Source organism: Neophocaena asiaeorientalis, unplaced genomic scaffold (genome assembly GCF_003031525.2).
Source record: "Neophocaena asiaeorientalis asiaeorientalis breed wild unplaced genomic scaffold, Neophocaena_asiaeorientalis_V1.1 scaffold225, whole genome shotgun sequence".
In the NCBI taxonomy this organism is placed as follows: domain Eukaryota; kingdom Metazoa; phylum Chordata; class Mammalia; order Artiodactyla; family Phocoenidae; genus Neophocaena; species Neophocaena asiaeorientalis.
Window position 1 is genome coordinate 2921900 of NW_020172364.1, and position 19437 is coordinate 2941336.

The following is a 19437-nucleotide window of genomic DNA, read 5'->3' on the forward strand; positions in this document are numbered from 1 at the left end:
AATATGTAGTTGACTTTGTTTCCTTGTTCTTTCATTTTTTAGCCTAAGCCCTGGGTTGTCTTTGTCCACTTGCCTGAACTCATGTCTTAGGTTCTCCTTCTGAGGAATATTAATGCTGTCCTTCCACCGTGTAGCTTCCCCAACCCATTCCTAGGAACGCAGCGTGAGCTGGTTTCCCTGTTTAGGCTGACTGGCAACTATATATTAAAGGTTTGCGGACTTCGGGGATGCCTGGGACTCATAACTCTTAAAAGTTTTAGTAATTCCGAAAATGTAAGATAATCCTTTATTCTGAAGCAACTCTTCAAACAGAAGACCTTAAACAGCTGGTGATTAAGAGAGGTAGATGCTATTTTCCAGAAATAGCCTGTTTAATATAAAAAAGTAGGGACCCTTCCTTTTAATTATAGGGACAATCAGAGTCAATTATAGGTGTATCTTTTAGAAATTTTTCTCTTAGGTGTTTTTTTAACATCCTATTTTGAAATAATTTAAATCTTACAGAAAAGTTTGCAGGAATAGTACAAAGGACTCCCAGATCTTTAAACATAAAAAATAAAAGCAAGTTGGGTTTACTGAAGTATAAGTGACACACAAAAAACTGCACATGTTTAAAGTTTATAATTAAGTTTTGACACATTAATACCTATGAAACCATGGCCACACTCAAGATTATGAGTGTGGCCCAAAAGTTCATCATCCCCAAAAGTTCCCTGGTGCTCCTCTGCAGTGCGTCCCTCCTGCTCCTCTCCCATTCCTAGGCTACAACTTCTCTACTTTCTGTTATGATAGATTCACTTTGAGTTTTATATTAATGGAATCATACAGCATATACTCCTTTTTGTTGTTGTCTGGCTTCCTTTACTCTGTAGAGTTATTTTGTAATTCACCCATGTGGTTGTATCAATAATTTATTCCCTTACATGGGTGAATAATATTCCATTGTATGGTTATACCATAATATGTATATTCATTCACCTGACGGACATTTGAGTTTTTTCTAGTTTTGGCTGTTACAAAAAAAGCTGTGAACATTTGTGTACAACGCTTTGTGTTCTTTCATTTCTCTTGGGTAAACACCTAGGAGTGAAATGGCCAGATCATATAGTAAATAGATTATTATCTCCATCTAAAGCACTCATTACAGAAATTTAAATATTAAAGAAAATTCTCATTAGCTGTGCATTTCTATGTAAAGTCAGTTTTGTTATTAAATTTTATTTATTTTAATTTCATTTTTCCTCTGACTTTATTTTTATTTTTTTTTAACATCTTTATTGGAGTATAATTGCTTTACAATGGTGTGTTAGTTTCTGCTGTATAACAAAGTGAATCCGCTATACATATACATACATCCCCATATCTCCTCCCTCTTGCATCTCCCTCCCACCCTCCCTTTCCCACCCCTCTAGGTGGACACAAAGCACTGAGCTGATCTCCCTGTGCTATGCAGCTCCTTCCCACTAGCTACCTATTTTACATTTGGTAGTGTATATAAAGTCAGTTTCTGTTTGACTATAATTTATTGTACTTATCATATTATTTTAAAGATAGGAGGCAGTTCCATTATCCTTCTAAAGTTTTCTCAAAGTGACCTATATCTACATAGATTTAAATATACTTATGTGTCTAAATAAGTTGCAACTTGCTTTTTAGACAAATGTTTGGCATACCCCATGATTATTTTCACCTTTCCTAGTAGGAGGCTTTTAAGAATATAATAAAAATGAACCTTCCTCCTCAGAAAAATTCATACATATTTTAGATATAATTTCAGGGACTCATGAACCCAAACCCATGTAGACCCTAGAGGTCTGCTTCTTTGATTAGAGGTAAAGATCTTTTATTCTCCACTAATAATTTGTTTATGTACACTGGTTATGAACTTGTAATCAAAATGCACATATATTTATTTCATAAGTAAACAATTTTCATTAAGTACTTTGCTTTATTAATATATAACCTTCTGTATCATATAAAAAAATTTTTTTTACACTATGAACTTTAAATGAATTTGCTCTAAGAGGCCTTCTGCTTCTACAAGCTACATACAGCTAAACACCCTGGGCATTATATGTAAAACAAATATAAGATGACTCTAAAAGACTGAGAAAGGAAAGCAGCCCAGCTAGGAACCTTAGGACCCAAGGAATGACACAGTGGTGAGTTCCCTGGGTTTTCTTTTGGCCTCACGCTGCTCAGACTGGGCTCTGGAGAAGCTCACAACCTGGAAACACCAATGAACTCAGACAAAATAGGCCTGTACCAAAAAATGCTCTCTCTAGCCAAAGGACTAAGAAAGCATAGCCTAGCAAGACACAAACTTTTAGACAATAACCACTTTACTCCAGCCAAACACCACAGAAACAACTGTGGCCCCATCTCCATCAGCAAAAGCTGAGTGGAGAGCCTGGACTTCCAGCCTTATAGACTGTAATGAGGTGTCCCACTGTCCCTGACAGGGTGGTGTCAGTGGGGGTCACAAAGGCAGCAGTAATAAGGCACTCTTCCTCCTCCTAGCCAGGGCTGTTACAGTAGAGGTCTCCTGGGGAGCCCAAACTCCCCGCCCTGCAGCAACAAGAGCTCTTCCCCCGCAGTGTCAAAGGAGACTGGGGAACCTGGACTGCCTCACTCACCTGGCAGTAGCAATCACAGCACTGTCAGAGGCAGCCTGCTAAACAGTAGATTTAATTAAGATTAAAGTCTCATAACATAATATCCAAAATGTCCAGGTTTCATTTAAAAATCACTCGTCAGGGAATTCCCTGGTAGTCCAGAGGTTAGGACTCAGAACTTTCAATGTCATGGCCGAGGTTCGATCCCTAGTCAGGGAACTAAGATCCTGCAAGCTGTGAGGTGTGGCCAAATAAATAAATAAAATAAAAATCACTCATCATACCAAGAACCAGAAAAATCTCAACTTGAATGAGAAAAGACAATTAATAGATACCAACATCAAGATGACACACAGATGTTAGAATTATCTAACAAGCATTTTAAAACAGCCTTCATAAAAGTGGTTCAACAAGCAATTACAAACATGCTTGAAACAAGTAAAAAACAGCAAAGAAATAGGAAGGCTCAAAGAAATAGGAGATATCAAGAACAATGTAAACTTTAGAATGAAAAATACAATAACCTAAATAAAAATACTGAATGGCTCAAGCAAAATGGAAAGGACAGAAAATAATCAGTTACCTTTAGACAGAATAGCAATTACCCAATCTGAACAACAGAGAAAAAACAGACTTTAAAAAAAGTTAATGGAGTTTCAGGGACCCATGAAATAACAAACTATCTAACATCATGTCATCAGAGTCCCAGAAGGAGAAAAGAAAAAGGGTGAGGCTGAAAAAGTATCTGAAGAAATGGCTGAACATTTCCCAAAAGACATAAACCTATAGATTCAAGAAACCGAGTGAACCACAAACAAGATAAACACAGATATCCATGACAAGACATATAGTCAAACTTCTGAAACTAAAGACAATGGAAAAAGTCTCGAAAGTAGTAAGAGAAATGACACCTTACCTATAGGGGAAAAGCTATTTGAACAACAAAGAATTTCTCTTCAGAGACTACGGAGGCCAAAAGAAGTGGCACATTTTTCAACTGCTGAAAGAACTGTCAGCCTGGAATTTTATATCCAATGAGAATATCCTTCAGAAATGAAGGGTAGAAAAAAAATGAAAAAAGAAAAAAAATTTGAGAATCTGTCACCAGCACACCTAACTGGCTAGTGGCTAAAGGAATGGCTAAGAGAAGTTTTCTAAACAATGAAATGATATAAGGAGGAAATCTTGGAACATCAGAAAGAAAGAACAATGGAAAAAGTAAAAATTGAGTGTAAATACAATAGACTGTCCTTCTCTCTTGGAATTTTCTAACTTACGTTTAATGGCTGAAGCAAAAATTACAACAGTGATATTCTAAATGTATGTAGAGGAAATATTTAAGATGATTATAATTTGGGGAAGGTATGTGGACAAAAAGCAAGGTAAGGCTCACTTCACTCAAACTGGTAAAATGATACCACCAGTAGGCTGTGGTAAGTGATATATAGATTGTAGTACCCAGAGCAGCCACTAAAAAGTTATACAAAGAGAAACACTCCAGAACACTATAGATAAATCAAAATGGAATTCCAAATGAATCTGCACTAGTAATCATTTTATTTCACTTGCAACCTTGTAAGAAAGAGACTGAAGATACTTTCCTAAGCACAAGAATTCAGTTTATGTACAAGTTAGACCAGTGATGAGTTAAATCAATGAAGTTACAGCAAGCAGGTTATCATAACACTGGTGAGCAAATTCAGCCTATGATAAACTATCTACAAACATAACCATACAAAATCTATGGGATGCAGTAAAAGCAGTCCTTAGAGGGAAGTTCATAGCAATACAGGCCTTCTTTTTTTTTTTTTGCGGTACACGGGCCTCTCACTGTTGTGGCCTCTCCTGTTGCGGAGCACAGGCTCCGGGGACACAGGCTCAGTGGCCATGGCTCACGGGCCCAGCCACTCCGCAGCATGTGGGATCTTCCCGGACCAGGGCACGAACCCGTGTCCCCTGCATCGGCAGGCGGACTCTCAACCACTGCACCACCAGGGAAGTCCCCAGGCCTTCTTTAAGATATAAGAAAAATCTCAAATAATCTCAAATCTAACCCATCACTTAAAAGAATTAGAAAAAGAACAAAAACCTAGTCAGCAGAAGGAAGGAGACATTAAAGATCAGAGAGGAAATAAATAAAACAAAGATTAAAAAAAACAATAGGACAAAACCCAATAAAATCAAGAGCTGGTTCTTTTAAAGGGTAAACAATTGACAAACCTCTGGCCAGGTTCACCAAGAAGAAAGGAAAGAAGACCTAAATAAACAAAATATGAAAGAGGAGAAATCACAACTGATACCACAGAAATACAAAAAACCATAAGAGAATACTATGAACGATTAGATGCCAACAAACTTGACAATCCAGAAGAAATGGACTTTTTAGAAACATACAGCCCACCTAACCTGAATCAAGAAAAAACAGATAACTTGAACAGATCACTAGACATGAAATAGAATCTGTAACTAAGAAAACTCCCTGCAGAGAGAAGTCCAGGACCAGATGGCTTCACTGGGTAATTCTACTAAACATACAAAGAAGAACTTGTACTGCTCCCTCTCAAACTCTTCCAAAAGACTTAAGAGGAAAGAACACTCCCAAAGACATGCTATAAAGCCACCCTGATACCAAAACCAGACAAAGACACTACCAAAAAAGAAAATTACAGGCCAATATCTTTGATGAATACAGACACAAAAATTCTCAACAAAATATTAGCAAACCGAATCCAACAACACGTAAAAAAGGTCATACACCATGACCAAACTGGATTCATCCTAGGGTCAAGGATGGTTTAACATACGCAAATTAACCAATGTGATACACCACCACAAAAAAAGGAAGGACAAAAACCACATGATCATCTCAATAGATGCAGAAAAAGCATCTGATAAAATTAAACACCCATTTGTGATAAAAAAAAAAAACCTTACAAAAATGAGTACAGAGGGAACATATCTCAACATAATAAAAGGTATTTATGACAAACCCACAGCCAATATAATACTCAATGGTGAAAAGCTGAAAGCCTTCCTGCTAAACTCTGGAACAAGACAAGGATGCCCACTCTCAACACTTCTCTTCAACATAGTATTGGAAGTCCTAGCCTCAGCAATCATACAAGAAATAAAAGGTATTCAAATTGGCAGGGAAGAGGTAAAACTGTCATTATATGTAGATGACATACTATATATAGAAAACCCTAAAGACTCCACACAAAAACTACTAGAACTGATAAACGAATTCAGCAATGTAGCAGGATACAAGATTAACATACAGAAATCGGTTGCATTTCTTTACAATAACAATGAAAAAGCAGAAAGGGAAACAAACAATCCCTTTTAAAATTGCATAAAAAAATAAATAAAGGACTTAGGAATAAACCTCACCAAGGAGGTGAAAGACTTATATACTGAGAACTACAAAACATTAAGAGAGGAAATTAAAGATGATTCAAAGAAATGGAAAGATATCCCATGTTCTTGGATTGGAAGAATTAATACTGTTAAAATGGCAATACTACCCAAAACAATCTACAGATTTAATTTGATCTCTATCAAATTACCCATGACACTTTTCACAGAACTAGAACAAATCATCCTAAAATTTACATACAACCATAAAAGACCCAGAATTGCCAAAGCAATCCTGATGAAAAAGAACAAAGCAACAGTGTAGTACTGGCACAAAAAGAGACATACAGCTCAATGGAACAAAACAGGAAGCCCAGAAAAAACCCCATACATCTACAGTCAATCTTCATCAAAGGAGGCAAGAATATAACATGGGAAAAGGACAGTCTCTTCAGCAAGTGGTGCTGGGCAAGTTGGACAGCTGCACGTAAATCAATAAAGTTAGAACACACCCTCACACCATGCACAGAAATAAACTCAAAATGACTCAAAAGACTTAAACAAAAGATATTATACGATAAAACTCCCAGAAGAGATCATAGGCAAAACATTCTTTAACATAAATCGTACCAATGTTTTCTTAGGTCAGGCTCCCAAGGCAACAAAAATAAAAACAAAAATAAACAAATGGGACCTAATCAAACTTACAAGCTTTTGCACAGCAAAGGAAACCATAAACAAAATGAAAAGACAACCTAAGGAATGGGAGAAAATATTTGCAAATGATGCGACCGACGAGGGCTTAATTTCCAAAATATACAAACAGCTCATACAATTCAATAACAAAAAAAAAAACCCAATTGAAAAATGGGCAGAAGACCTAAATAGACTTTTCTTCAAAGGAGAAATACAAATGGCCAATAGACACATGAAAAGATGCTCAACATTACTAATTATTAGAGAAATGCAAATAAAAACTACAATGAGGTACCACCTCACACCGGTCATAAAGGCCAACATTAAAAAGTCTACAAATAACAAATGCTGGAGAGGGTGTGGAGAAAAGGGAATCTTCTTATACTGTTGGTGAGAATGTAGATTGGTGCAAGTCACTATGGAAAACAGTATGGAGGTTCCTCAAAAAACTAAAAATAGAGTTGCCATATGATCCAGCAATCCCACTCTTTGGCACACACCCAGACAAAACTAATTCGAAAAGGTACATGCACCACTATGTTCATAACAGCACTATTTACAACAGTCAAGACATGGAAACAACCTAAATGTCCATCGACAGGTGAATGGATAAAAAGGTGGTGTGTATACATACACATACACACACACACACACACACACACACACACACACAGGAATATTACTCAGCCATCAAAAAGAATGAAATAATGCCATTTGCAGCAACATGGATGGACCTAGCAATTATCATACTAAGTCAGAAGGAGAAAGACAAATATCATATGATATAACTTATATATGGAATCTAAAATATGATACAGATCAACATATCTATGAAACAAAAACAGACTTACAGATACAGAGAACAGACTTGTGGTTGCCAAGGGGAAGGCAGGGTAGGGGAGGGGAGGGAAGGAATGGGAGTTTGGGGATTAGCAGAGGCAAACTATTATATATAGGATAAACAACAAGGTCATACTGTATAACACAGGGAATGAATATAATAATAACCAATAACTAGAAGTTCCATTTTTAAATGAGATTCAGAATATGCAGAGCTCTAACTATACAAAACCCTTACCAAAATCTAGTCAGTATTCTTGCTCCTTTGTGCCACTGTTAATTGACAAATATTCTTTAACAATCTTCATCTTTCAAAGGCAATAAGACCAATACTTTATATTTTCTATCACAATTTTGTCAACAGTATTTTTTTCTCCAGATTTCTCACTAAAAATACCATATACCTGGTGATTTAGTTTTCCTTCATTTTAACCAAGAATGAATGAAAGTATTTGGGGCTAATAATTTTATCCTGCCATGGCTCTATAGGATTTTGATGACTGAATAGAAACCACCATTTCCACCTTTCTTACTACATGTTCCTTACTATGCTAAGCACTCTAAACACATCTGCATTGCAAATGAGAAATAGGTATGTTACCCCCATTTTATATGGGGAAGCAGGTTCAGAGAGGTTAAGTAATAAGTCCTGGAAATCATGAGTAAGTGGCAGAGCTGGGATTCAAACTCAGTCTAATTCCAAATGCCATGCCGCCACACTCTATTCATGAACTTCAGCTTCCTCTCTGTAAAATGGGAATACCACTTGTCTGAGGGCACATCAAAATGCCTTCCCAGATCCTCCGAAGTAATGAGAAAAGTCTTCCCACCCTCAGAACCCCCAATGTCCTCTAGAGACTACTGAGCCCTTTCAGTGTACATTAGATGTGTATAATGTTTTCTCCCCAACTAAACTTGAAAGTCAGAGACCATTTCTGAGTCATCCTAGTGGTCTTCACTGCCTTCACAAAACAGGTGCTTAGTTGGCAAATGAGGTAGAATTTGAGATATATAAATTATACTGACATCAAATTTTATATAGAAAACAAACATTCCACGAAGAAAAAAAAGGGGGGGCGGGGTTAAGTTAAGAAAGCATAAAGGTCATAGGACAAGATACAGGCCTCATTGGGAAAATTAAGTAGACACAAATCTGAGGAACACACAAATTATGGAATGGTTATTTTACATAAGGATTCTTTTCCAAAACTGAACCTTCTTACAGTTTCTTTAAATGTGAAATTCTCTATTTGAATACATTTAAGTGCATTGAATACATTTAAGTGTATGTAACTATGCACAAATTGAATGTGTAGTTTTAAAAGAAATATTATGTAAAGATTTCCATGTGCCTAGAAATCTGTCATTAAACTCAAAAGAAAACACAATTGTAATCTTTTAAAATCATCCAGAAATAACTGAGGGCAGGAATTTTGACATCTTGCTCACTGGATGTATCCTCAGCCTCTAGTAAGTACAGTGCCTAGTAGTCTAATCTGCATAGCACTCAAATATTGACTAAAGAGGAGGACACAGTATCAGATTCAAATCTCTAATTACTTAGAATTTTCCAGTGCTAGATTAGGCTCTCCAGTTTATGGGGATTGCATACCCACTATTTTGAGTACTCCTCATGATATACACGCTGTGCCAGTTAAGTATATATAAATGACCAATGGTTAAAAGCTATAACCTGAAATTTATAAGGCTTTACAAATGTATAAATTCTAAATTAGATGTCGATTAGTTAATAGTATTGTTTAAATATTAATATTTTGGCATTGATAGTTGTACTGTGGTTCTGTAGTTAATAGCAGGGTTAAGGGTATATAGGAACTCTTTGTACTAATTTTGCAACTTTCTTGTAATTCTAAAATTATTTCAAAATGAAGCGAAAAATTTTAGTTAGAAATACTTACTGCACCAAGTGATGGTCCATATCTTCCTGTGGCAACTTTACACACATAACTAACAAAATTGGAAATAACACCTAAGAAATAAATCACATTTCAGTAATTTTAGTGAGGTATAAAAATGGCTTCCATTTCTGACCTCCACCCCACAGAGACTAACAATGCTGGGTTTCTACCCAGGTCACTACAAGGTGCAGGCATAAATACTTATCCTGCCTGTCGCTTCAGATATATTACAGGGAAAGCAAAGTCTGACCCACTGTACCACTTACTGAGTAACAGAGGGTCATTCACTTTACCTTGTAGTTATAATTTTCCTCAACTACACTGTATGAAGAAAGACTAGTTCCCAAGCTCACCAACTGTCTGGGAATTCTCTGGACTGCACTCTAAACACTAAATCAGAACCTCTGGAGTGGGACCAGGGAGTCTATATTTTACCCAGCTTGCCAAATGAATGTGTTGCAGACCTAGACTAGATGATCCTTTACAGGTCCCTTTGGTACCAATGTCATCTGAACTGAGTATGGCTAACTTTAAAAAGCAACTTTCTATAGAGCAGGAATTAATGGCACTTGAAACAGACCCTTTGTACCTACAACAACATTAGTGCTAGGGGAAAGAACTACACACTTAACTTATTAGGCCAAAAGATACTGCTCAGCTTCTGTTTTGAGGACTAGATGCATGTGAGTATTTAATTAACACTGATTAAGTACCCACTCTGGGCCTTGTGGTAGGTGCTTTTATTTTATCCCTTCTACAACCCCATGTCATGAGAGTAAGCAGTTTTATCCTCAGAGAGTATATATAGTCTTTTCTGCAACATCACACAGCTGGTAAGCAGAAACAGGATCTGAACCTAGGTCTTCCATCTCCAAGCTCAGTGTCTTTTCACTACATATATCTGCCAGCTATACTGTTTTTAAATGAAGGGATTTTAGGAATAAATTTTTACCCTTTATGGTTTGAATTAAGTACATTTTGCAAACAAAGTAAAACAAAATTTTTTTGAGATAAGTAAAATATAATCAACTAACTGCCAATTTAGCAGCATCTAGGAACCTGGAATCCTGCACTATCATTTACTAGTGAAATAAGGAAATGATGCTACCTCCAGGATGACTTGAGTGGTTCCATGCTAATATATGCTTGCAACAAAGAATGAACTAATTCTTGACAATCTTATTGGATAGCTAATCGAAAGTTTTCTGAAAACTGAACACACTTGGGAAATGAGCGTTAAGGTTATTTAACACAGATCCAGATGATTGAGGCAGCCCAGAAGTCTGGGAACCACTAATCTATAAAATGGTAGACCTGAGCTGAAGAAACCAAGGCCTAGGGAGATAAAAATGACATGTTTAAACACTACACCAGTTTGTATCCTTCTCTATATACAATCTGAGAAACGAATATGTACTGAGCACTTACGGTATACAGAATATGGCTATAATCATTCCCTTTGTCCCTTCTCCAGATAGGGGAGAACACTTATACTCTGAAAGGGCCTGAGATGAAAGCTTGTTACCTGCAGATAAGTACACTGCCATGAACTGCTCTTGACCGAGAATGTTCACTATGCTGGAGGAGAAGCTCCACAAGACGTACATATTTGCTGCCATGTGAAACAAGGAGAAATGACTGAACGTTGACAGCAACATTGGAGAACAAAGGACCTCTACAAGAGAAAGAAAAAGTCTTGTAATTGTGGAACACACAGCCAGTAAAAATGATCCATTTTAGATTTTTTCATTATTATTATGACACAAACATGAGAAACAAACCAGAGCTAGTTAAAAGATTGGATAAGATGGTTTAAGACAGCTTTTTACCACTTGAAAAATGCTATCTTAAATCTCAGAGATTTTCTACTTAGTAAGCAACCAATAAAGATTCTCAGGTCAATGAAAGCAACTTGTCCTATAGAAAAAGTTAGTTAGAAAAAAGAATTTGTAAATTATTTCAATTACAGAAATAAAATTGTATATAATAGTCTCTTCAAAGAGTAAACTTGTAGTGATCACAGATCTTAAATCACTAAAAAATATTTAGATTATCTACTATGTGCAAAGTACATTTTAGGTGCCTCGACACAGCTGTAAGAGAAATGAGGTTCCTGTCCTCCAAGAGTTTACAGCCTATCCTCCAGATTTTGCTTACAATTATTGACAAGTAAATCATCTTTTTTATAGCACTTCAATTACCATAAAGCATATTTCTTCCATTTTACCTCCACCTCAAAATAAAATCACACAAGTTAGACTTACTTGAGGCTGGACTGGATGTGAAATATCTGATCATCGTCCGCTGTAGAGAAGGTACTCTCCACAAACAAAACACAAAAACATTTGCAGCTATGATACCTACAAAATAAACATTTATAATTTAGGGAAGTTAAAAATAAAAGCAAAGAAAGTCTGATCAAAAGTCCACCCAAGGGGGCTTCCCTGGTGGCGCAGTGGTTGAGAGTCTGCCTGCCGATACAGGGGACACAGGTTCGTGCCCCGCTCCGGAAGGATTCCACATGCTGCAGAGCGGCTGGGCCCGTGAGCCATGGCCACTAAGCCTGCGCGTCCAGAGCCTGTGCTCCGCAACAGGAGGCCACAATAGTGAGAGGCCTGCGTACCTCAAAAAAAAAAAAAAAAAAAAAAAAGTCCACCTGAGGGACTTCCCTGGCAGTCCAGTGGTTGAGACTTCGCCTTCCAATGCAGGGGGGTGCGAGTTCAATCTCTGGTCAGGGAGCTGGGATGCCGCATGCCTTGCAGCCAAAACACCAAAAAACATAAAACAGAGGCAGTGTTGTAGCAAGTTCAATAAAGACTTTAAAAGTGGTCCACATCAAAAAAAAAAAAAAAAAAAATCTTAAAAAAAAAAAGAAGTCCACCCAAATAAGATTTTCTACCACATTATTTAAGAGTATTATATACTTGGGGGGGCTGGGGGGAAGTAAGCTAAGAAAAGTAAGTGAAATCAATGTTTCTGAGTATCAAAACTGTCACAGGTTGGTAAAGTCAGAAAATTCCTGGAAAATGCTCTAGGAGCTAACTTCCTTCACTCAGATCCATATTTTACTCCTTCAGAACAGTTCACTCTTCTCAATAAATAATCAGATCTATAATTATTGCTTGAAAATGGCCAAGGCAAATACAGAAGTAATGTACAGAATTAGGTTCTTTGGCCAAGAGTCAAAAAGCTACAGAACATCGCTGCTTTTTCCACAGGGAATGGTATGCTTCTTTAACTTCTGGACAGCTTGTGGAAACACCTACGGATCATCCATATAGGGACTTCCCCGGTGATCCAGCGGTTAAGGCTTTGTGCTTCCACTGCAGGGGGCACGGGTTCAATCCCTGGTCAGGGAACTAGGATCCCAGGATCCCACATGCTGCTCAGCACGGCCAAAAAACTTTTTTAAAAAAGTCATCTGTGAAGATGAAGATCCACATGTCTGAGAAAAATGCTCATTAGATAAGAATTCAGTAATAGTCTGGAAGACTTTTGCAACTGCTTTTGAAAATATGTCTACATGTAGGAGTTGGGTGACTGTTTTATTTTTCTGCAAGAACTGATGTTGCTACAACTACCACTAAATTGAGTAAGTTTATTTACTGCTAAAATGTGACTAAATAGTTAATTTTAGGGAAGAAATTAAGTTATTCTTAAAAACTACAAATTTTAAAAAGATACATTTATTTTAGGTACCACAACTCCTTACACATAGTAGGCACTTATCTACTTGAATTAGAGAAATTTAAACATGTATTCACTCATCCTGTCTCTTTAGGCAACAGGCAACTAGCCCTTTCAACTTCTTCAATGATAATAAGGACTGACTCCAGCAACATTCTGGTAAAATAATTTATTTTAGAAGATATTCACTGTACAGTCCCTGCCAGCTGCTACATCTTGGAGTTTTCCTTTGGCTCCCATATTTCTGCACTCTGTAAGACTCTCAGCCATCCACTGGTATTCCTAGTCTCTCTAGTTTTTGCTCTCCCACTTAAGAGTTAGAATCTATGAAAAATGGTAGTTTCCTTTCCAAAGACATTTTTTCCCATTTTAATATCTGAAGTCAGGATGCATTTTACAATTGGTAGTGTGTCCAATGAACTGGTAGTATCCTTCCTTTCTTCATAGCACACTGAATGGTGTTTTACTGCATTTAACTGAACTGATCCTATCAATTTTATCAGATGCCCTACTAGTGAGGACTGTTGACTGTGATTATGACAGCTATTTTATCATTTGTCTTTAAAAAAAATTTTTTTATCTTTCTTTTTAAAAAAATTTCTTTTATTTTTGACTGTGTTGGGTCTTCGTTGCTGCGCACTGGCTTTCTCTAGTTGCGGTGAGCAGGGGCTACTCTTCGTTGCAGTGCGCGGGCTTCTTATTGCAGTGGCTTCTCTTGTTCTGGACCATGGGCTCTATGCATACGGCTTCAGTAGTTGTGACATGCGGGCTCAGTAGTTGTGGCACACGGGCTTAGTCGCCCTGTGGCATGTGGGATCTTCCCAGACCAGGGCTCGAACCCGTGACCCTGCATTGGCAGGTGGATTCTTAACCACTGCGCCACCAAGGAAGCCCTATTTTACCATCTTTAGTAAATAACTACAACTCTTTCCAAGATGGTGTGAGGAACAGTATTTATTTTTTTAAAAATGGGGAAAGGGATCATAAACAAGATAAGTAAGAGTGTGTACATTTCAATGAGGAATCTGGAACCCTGGGCAGGGAAGGTGGGCAGGGCCTCCTCAGCTGCAGAACAGATCTCAGGTGTTTATCATAAAAAGAAGTGAGCAGTGATGAGTATTGCCTGGGGTTCTTTATTTCTTTTGCAGAGTTAAACATCTTTACTAACCCAGAGACTCTTTGGTCTAGATTGTTGTACATAGTGTTTGGCATCTCAGGGTAAAAAAGACTTGAGAATAGTTTGGCCCAGATTTCCATGGTCATAAAGATAAGTCAGGGCTTTGCAATTTGCTCCAGTTACGGTTCCCTGCAAAGAAAGCAAGATGGGGCCCCATCCTGCCTGCCGAAAAATGGCAACTACTCTGCCAGTTCCACAGTCCACTTCCTGAAACCGGTGACATACAGCACTCAATTCCAAAAACTACAAGCACTACAGCACTGGAGAGAAGTAGAGAGCAACTCTGGCTGAAGAAATTACAACCAGGGAAAAGACTTGAAGGGAAAGATAACCAAAGATATCAAGGTTAACAGTAGCCAAAGAGTTAACATTGCCAAATTTTCAACTGAAACCTAAGAGGCCTTTTTGGTAAATTTGACAGAATATTGGTACTGGAACACGCTGCAGTCAAACCCCTCACTTCATAGACCAGTGATCTACGATTAGGCAACCCATCAGTAAACAACTGAACGTATATACCCAAATTATATACATGCACAACTATAATTCATTATAAAATACACTAGCAAAAGAAGAGAGAAAGTAAAATGCAGGTATTTTCTTCCCTGGTTATCCCATTCTGAAGGCCAATTATAGATGAGAAAACTGAGGCTCTAAGAGGCACAAGTTTTCAGAGAGCCAAATTCAGTGGTTAAGCCAGAATTCCTAATGTAGTGCTCTTTCTACTAGACAGCGACATGGGTAGCCAAGTGACCTTGGTCACTCTAGGACTTCAGATACCAGACAAAGGGCTCCTTATATGGGGAACAGCATAGGTTGGTCCCCAGAGGCGAGTGAGCAGGAGGTGTGACAATCGTAGGCCTACTGAGGAAGCACTGCACATTGTCTGAAGGTAAGGGTGAAGGAGCCCAGCAGGACTGCCTCTGTCCTATTTACACTATAACCTGGGCAAGAGGCCTAATCTCTCAGCCTCAGTTTCCTCTTCTGTAAAATGAGGGTAATAAAATCAACCTCGAAGAGCTGAGTGATGATTAAATGAGAAAGCATGATTACATGTAGTGGTCACACAGAGACAACTCAATAAATAAAAATATGGTAGAAAGGGAATGGCCTTTTCAGGTCTGAATCCTAGGTATGTCACTTGAAGCTTTGTGGCATGTGGCATTTCACCGCCTTCATTTCAGTTTCCTCATTTGTAAAATGAGGATAATATTTGCTATACATCATAAAGGTTGTAGTGAGGCTTAAATAGATAGTAGATGCACCTAGTACGTAGATGCTCAAAGAAAATGGTTCCCTGCCCTCCTTCCTTCTCCTTTGAGAGGTAGAACTGCTTAGGGTCTCTGTTTGTATCTCCATTTAGGAGGAGTGTTACTTGCCTCCTCCTGACTCAATCATGTCTTAGACCAGCTTGGCACTATTGATTTGGGAAGGTCAATGCTGCCTCAGTGCCTACCTTTACCAAAAGTGATGCACTGGATTCTATCAGCAAGAATAATGGAGTAAAGACCACCAAAAGTTCTGTCCTTCATAAAAGCAATGAAAAAATTGGCAAAAAATGTTAGAATCTACTTTTTTAGAACTCTGGTAACTAGCCAAAGGCTGGCTGCAAACTAGCATTTTTTTTTTCTTTGTCGTACGCAGGCCTCTCACTGTTGTGGCCCCTCCCATTGCGGAGCACAGGCTCCGGACGCGCAGGCTCAGCGGCCATGGCTCACGGGCCCAGCCGCTCCGCGGCATGTGGGATCTCCCAGACTGGGGCACGAACCCGTGTCCCCTGCATCGGCAGGTGGACTCTCAACCACTGCACCACCAGGGAAGCCCCCAGCATTTTTTTTTAAAGAAAAATGGATAAATCTTGATAAGAACAGTGAGCTTTGAGGCATTCTGACTTGCCCTAGTGCCACCACCAACCCCCCCCCCTCCTTTCCAGATATGTTAACCATGAAAATACACTTTCCCTGGCAGCCACCAGAGATAGCAGAATGGAGCTGAATCTCTTTCAAAGCCTTGTTCCCAAAGAATTATCGTCATCTGGCCTATCTGATAATAGTTTCTTGGAAGACCCCAGTTGCAAGGATGTCTGTATTTGACCTGCCTGGGAGCTTAAGTACAAAATTCATTTCCCCAGGGGGCATTTGTCAAAAGCAATTACAGGCAAATGTTTAAGTTTGCAGCTGCCTGAGGTGATGGATAACAGAGACTAAACAAAAATCTTAAAAGGAAAATATGAGTGAGATGTCCATAGGGGCTTACAAAACCTCCAACATATTTCTGGGATCTAGAAAGCCACAAGAAGAAGACAAACTAGACTTTAAGACATTATTTGTTACTAGAGACAAAGAATGCTATTATATAATGAAAAAAGGGTCCAAAAAAAATCTTGATATCCATGAAGAAAATATAACAATTACAAACATATATGCTTCTAACAATAGAAACCCAAAATATATGAAGTAAAAATTGACAGAACTTAAGGGAAAAATAAATGACTCAGTAATAGCTGGGAGACTTCAATACCTCATTTGTAATAATGGATAAAACTAGATTACCAGCAAAGATGGAGAGACCTGAATACTATAAACAAACTAGACCTAACAGACATCTACAGAATACGCCACTCAACAGAATACAGTCTTCTCAAGTGCACGTGGAACATTATCCAGGATAGACCATATGTTCAGCCACAAAACAAGTCTCAATAAATTTCCAAACTGAAAATTTCAAAACTGAAATTATAAACAGTAGGTTCTGACAACAATGGAATAAAATTACAAGTCAATAATACATTTGTAAAATTCACAAATACGTGGAATTAACACACTCCTAAATAACCAATGGGTCAAAGAAGAAATCACAAGGAAAATTCAGAAGTACTTTGTGATGAATGAAGACAAAAATATAACATACCTGCTATGAACTGAACTGTGTCCCCCGAAGATTCATATGTTGAAGCCTTAACCCCTAATGGGATGTATTTGGGGATGGGGCCTTAGGAGGTAATTAGATTTAGAGGAGGCTGAGGTAGGGCCTTCATGATGGGATTAGTGTCCTCATAACAGATACCAGAGAGCTTGCTCTTGCTCTCTCTACCTGCCATATGAAGACACAGCAAGGTGGCAGTCTACAAGCTAATAAAGTTCTCACCAGAAACCGACCATGCTGGCACGTTGATCTTAAACTTCTAGCCCCCAGAATGTGAGAAAATTAATTTCCGTTGTTTAAGCCACCTGATGTATGGGATTCTGTTTTGGCAGATCAAGCTAACTAAGACAATACTAAAACTTACAGGATACAGCAAAAACAGGGCTGTGAATGCCTACACTAAAAAAGATCTCCAAGCGGGGGCTTCCAGGAAGATGGCAGAAGAGTAAGACACGGAGATCTCCTTCCTCCCCATAGATACACTAGAAATACATCTACACGTGGAACAACTCCTACAGAACACCTACTGAACGCTGGCAGAAGACCTCAGACCTCCCAAAAGAGGGGATTAAGAGCGCTGCTTAAAGGAGCTCCAGAGACGGGCGCGAGCCACAGCTTAAAGCACGGACCCCAGAGACGGGCATGAGATGCTAACGCTGCTGCTGCTGCCACCAAGAAGCCTGTGTACGAGCACAGGTCACTATCCACACCCCCCTTCCGGGGAGCCTGTGCAGCCCGCCACTGCCAGGTTCCCGGGATCCAGGGACAACTCCCCCAGGAGAACGCACGGCGCGCCTCAGGCTGGTGCAACGTCACGTCACGCTGGCCTCTGCCGCCGCAGGCTCGTCCCGCACTCCATGCCCCTCCCTCCCCCCAGCCTGAGTGAGCCAGAATCCCCGAATCAGCGGCTCCTTTAACCCCGTCCTGTGGGAGCAAAGAGCAGACGCCCTCCAGCGACCTACACGCAGAAGCAGGGCCAAATCCAAAGCTGAGGCCCTGGGAGCTGTGAGAACAAAGAGAAAGGGAAATCTCTCCCAGCAACCTCAGGAGCAGCGGATTAAAGCTCAACAATCAACCTAATGTACCCCGCATCTGTGGAATACCTGAATAGACAACGAATCATCCCAAATTGAGGAGGTGGGCTTTGAGAGCAAGATTTATGATTTTTTCCCCTTTTCCTCTTTTTGTGAATGTGTATGTGTATGCTTCTCCGTGAGATTTTGTCTGTATAGCTTTGCTTCCACCATTTGTCCTACGGTTCTATCCGTCCGTTTTTGTTTTTTTTCCTTAATATTTTTTTATTTTAATAGCTTTTTTATATTTTATATTATTTTATTTTACTTTATCTTCTTTCTTTCTCTTTTTCCTTCCTTCCTCCCTCCCTCCCGACCTCCTTTCTTCCTTCCTTTCTTTCTTTCTTCTTCGACCAATTCTTTCTTTCTACTTTTCCTCCCTTTTATTCTGAGGCGTGAGGATGAAAGGATCTTGGTGCTGCAGCCAGGAGTCAGTGCTGTGCCTCTGAGGTGGGAGAGCCAACTTCAGGACACTGGTCCACAAGAGACCTCCCAGCTCCACATAATATCAAACGGCGAAAATCTCCCAGAGATCTCCATCTCAACACCAGCACCCAGCTTCACTCAACGACCAGCAAGCTACAGTGCTGGACATCCCATGCCAAAAAAGTAGCAAGACAGGAACACAACCCCACCCATTAGCAGAGAGGCTGCCCAAAATCATAATAAGTCCACAGACACCCCAAAACACACCACCAGACGTGGACCTGCCCACCAGAAAGACAAGACCGAGCCTCATCCACCAGAACTCAGGCACTAACTAGTCCCCTCCACCAGGAAGCCTACACAACCCACTGAACCAATCTTAGCCACTGGGGACAGACACCAAAAACAACGGAAACTATGAACCTGCAGCCTGCAAAAAGGAGACCCCAAACACAGTAAGATAAGCAAAATGAGAAGACAGAAAAACACACAGCAGATGAAGGAGCAAGATAAAAACCCACCAGACCTAACAAATGAAGAGGAAATAGGCAGTCTACCTGAAAAATAAAGAACAAAAAACACCCAAAGTTAGCAGAAGGAAAGAAATAATAAAAATCAGATCAGAAATAAATGGGGCTTCCCTGGTGGCACAGCGGTTGAGAGTCAACCTGCCGATGCAGGAGACACGGGTTTGTGCCCCGGTCCGGGAAGATCCCACATGCCGC

The 19437-nt window shown here is 39.2% G+C and overlaps 1 protein-coding gene across 3 annotated transcripts in view; it reads right to left on the reverse strand.

Moving 5' to 3' along the window:
* PARL (presenilin associated rhomboid like) overlaps nucleotides 1-19437 on the reverse strand; it is a 57974-nt gene that overhangs the window by 7541 nt on the left and 30996 nt on the right. For all 3 annotated transcript variants that reach the window (XM_024768333.1, XM_024768351.1, XM_024768341.1), the window contains exons 5-7: nucleotides 11689-11784; nucleotides 10950-11099; nucleotides 9425-9495 (exon numbers count right to left, since the gene is read on the reverse strand). In XM_024768333.1, coding sequence (XP_024624101.1) covers nucleotides 9425-9495; nucleotides 10950-11099; nucleotides 11689-11784 — 317 coding nt within the window. The remainder of the gene's footprint in view (nucleotides 1-9424; nucleotides 9496-10949; nucleotides 11100-11688; nucleotides 11785-19437) is intronic.